Here is a 1668-nt window from a genome sequence, read left to right as displayed (position 1 = left end):
AATTGAGGCAGTGGTAGCAGGAATGAAGAGAATGCACCAAAAATAAAAGTTCTGCACTTACTATTGGGATGTTTTGCGTAAGAGGTTTAAATGCCGGTGTGATGAATTCAAATTTGGCTTCTGCACATTTGTCATTCACAATACCTTCAATATGATAGGCACGAACATCATACCTTGATGTCAACAAAATATGACAAGGGTAGCGCCCAGGGCCAAAGGGAATAAATCGTAAAGGGACTGGAACATATCCAAGTGCAGCTATCAAAATGAATAAGATAAAAAGCAACAAAGAAAAAGTTTGTTTTGCAATGTCATAAAACCTTAAATTCATTTTGTCAAAAAAATATTGAATATTATTTTATTAGTTAGAATAGACTATAGTGAAGGTTGGGCAATCTACTTCCGTAGTGATACTCCCTCAGAAAACCAAGGAGGGGTCGCTATGAGTCAGGGCTGACTCGATGGCACATAACAACAACAAACAACAATGTAACACTTCACCCCAAAACTTCCAGGACTTATACAGAAATTTATTTCTCAATCACAGCACTGAGTTCAGGAACCAGGCTGTGAAAGATGCCACTACATTGAAGCTGCGTCATTAGGAACATGTCTTGATTGAGAAGGCATGAAAAGAGTGGCTGGAATAATGCTCAAAAGCTTTTCACTGCTTGACCCCAAAGTGAACCACGTTGCGTTTAATTGGCCAGAAACAGCCACATGGCTCTACCTAACTGAAATGGGGCTGAAAAATGAGAGGATATATAGAATACTTAGTAAGCATTACTGTCTGCCACTTTTCTATAACTTAGGGGTGGACTGTCTCTATGTTGTTGTTGTTATGTGCTGTCGAGTCAGATCTGACTCATAGTGATCTCTCCTTGGGTTGCCGAGGCAGTATCACTAGGGAAGTAGATTGCCCAACCTTCCTTCTGAGGAGTTGCTGGTGGGCTTGAACTGCCAGACTTCTGGTTAGCAGTCAAGGGTCTTAGGCACTACGCTACCACGCTACCAGAGCTCCTGGACTGTCTCTATAGCAATCAAAATAATATGTAACTTGGCCATCAGAAAGAATTTTAATCAGGAATACTTTTCATATCACCTGATGATTACATTTACCTTAAGCTAATAGCTACTGTCATTTTTCAGGAGCTCTGGTGGTGTAGTGGATAAGGCATTTGGCAGATAACCAGAAGGTCATTGGTTCAAACCCACCAGCCTCTCTGCAGAGGGAAGACAGGTCAATCTACTTCTGTAAAGATTTACAGCCTCAGAAACCCAATGGGGGTCTCTATGTGTTGGAATCAACTTGAGAGCAGTGAGTGAATTAGTGTCATTTTTATGCTGGCCCAGCTATCTGCTGTTTTGGTCATCTATGCTGGCTCTTTCAAACACCATTTTTTTCTCTGAAGGTCACCATTTTCTTATTCTTATACTGCTCCTATTCTATATTGTACTAAATGTCTCAGGTAATACAGTAAAATGAGAAATATAATTAAAATGTATATGAATTATAAAGGAGTGAAGGAACATCCTTGTTTGAAGACAAAATAATGGAATATATACAATATATCTTTGAATATAAAGAGAATTTATTAGATTTTATAAGAGCTTTTAGCAGCACTGAAGAAATGCTATTAGAAGTAAAAATTAACAACCTTTCTATAT

The 1668-nt window shown here is 38.6% G+C and overlaps 1 protein-coding gene across 1 annotated transcript in view; it reads right to left on the bottom strand.

Annotated features, from left to right (window-relative positions):
- LOC103212728 (cilia- and flagella-associated protein 47) overlaps positions 1-1668 on the bottom strand; it is a gene marked incomplete at its 5' end in the record, with an annotated part of 285428 nt that overhangs the window by 178607 nt on the left and 105153 nt on the right. Inside the window, one exon of the mRNA XM_007958686.2 lies at positions 62-258. Within this exon, the coding sequence (XP_007956877.2) occupies positions 62-258 (197 nt within the window). The remainder of the gene's footprint in view (positions 1-61; positions 259-1668) is intronic.

This window comes from Orycteropus afer, unplaced genomic scaffold, assembly GCF_000298275.1.
Source record: "Orycteropus afer afer isolate SDZICR_OR568_19922 unplaced genomic scaffold, OryAfe1.0 scaffold01079, whole genome shotgun sequence".
Lineage (NCBI taxonomy): Eukaryota > Metazoa > Chordata > Mammalia > Tubulidentata > Orycteropodidae > Orycteropus > Orycteropus afer.
The sequence above is the reverse complement of the archived record's forward strand: the minus strand, read 5'-3'. Positions and strand labels throughout refer to the sequence as shown.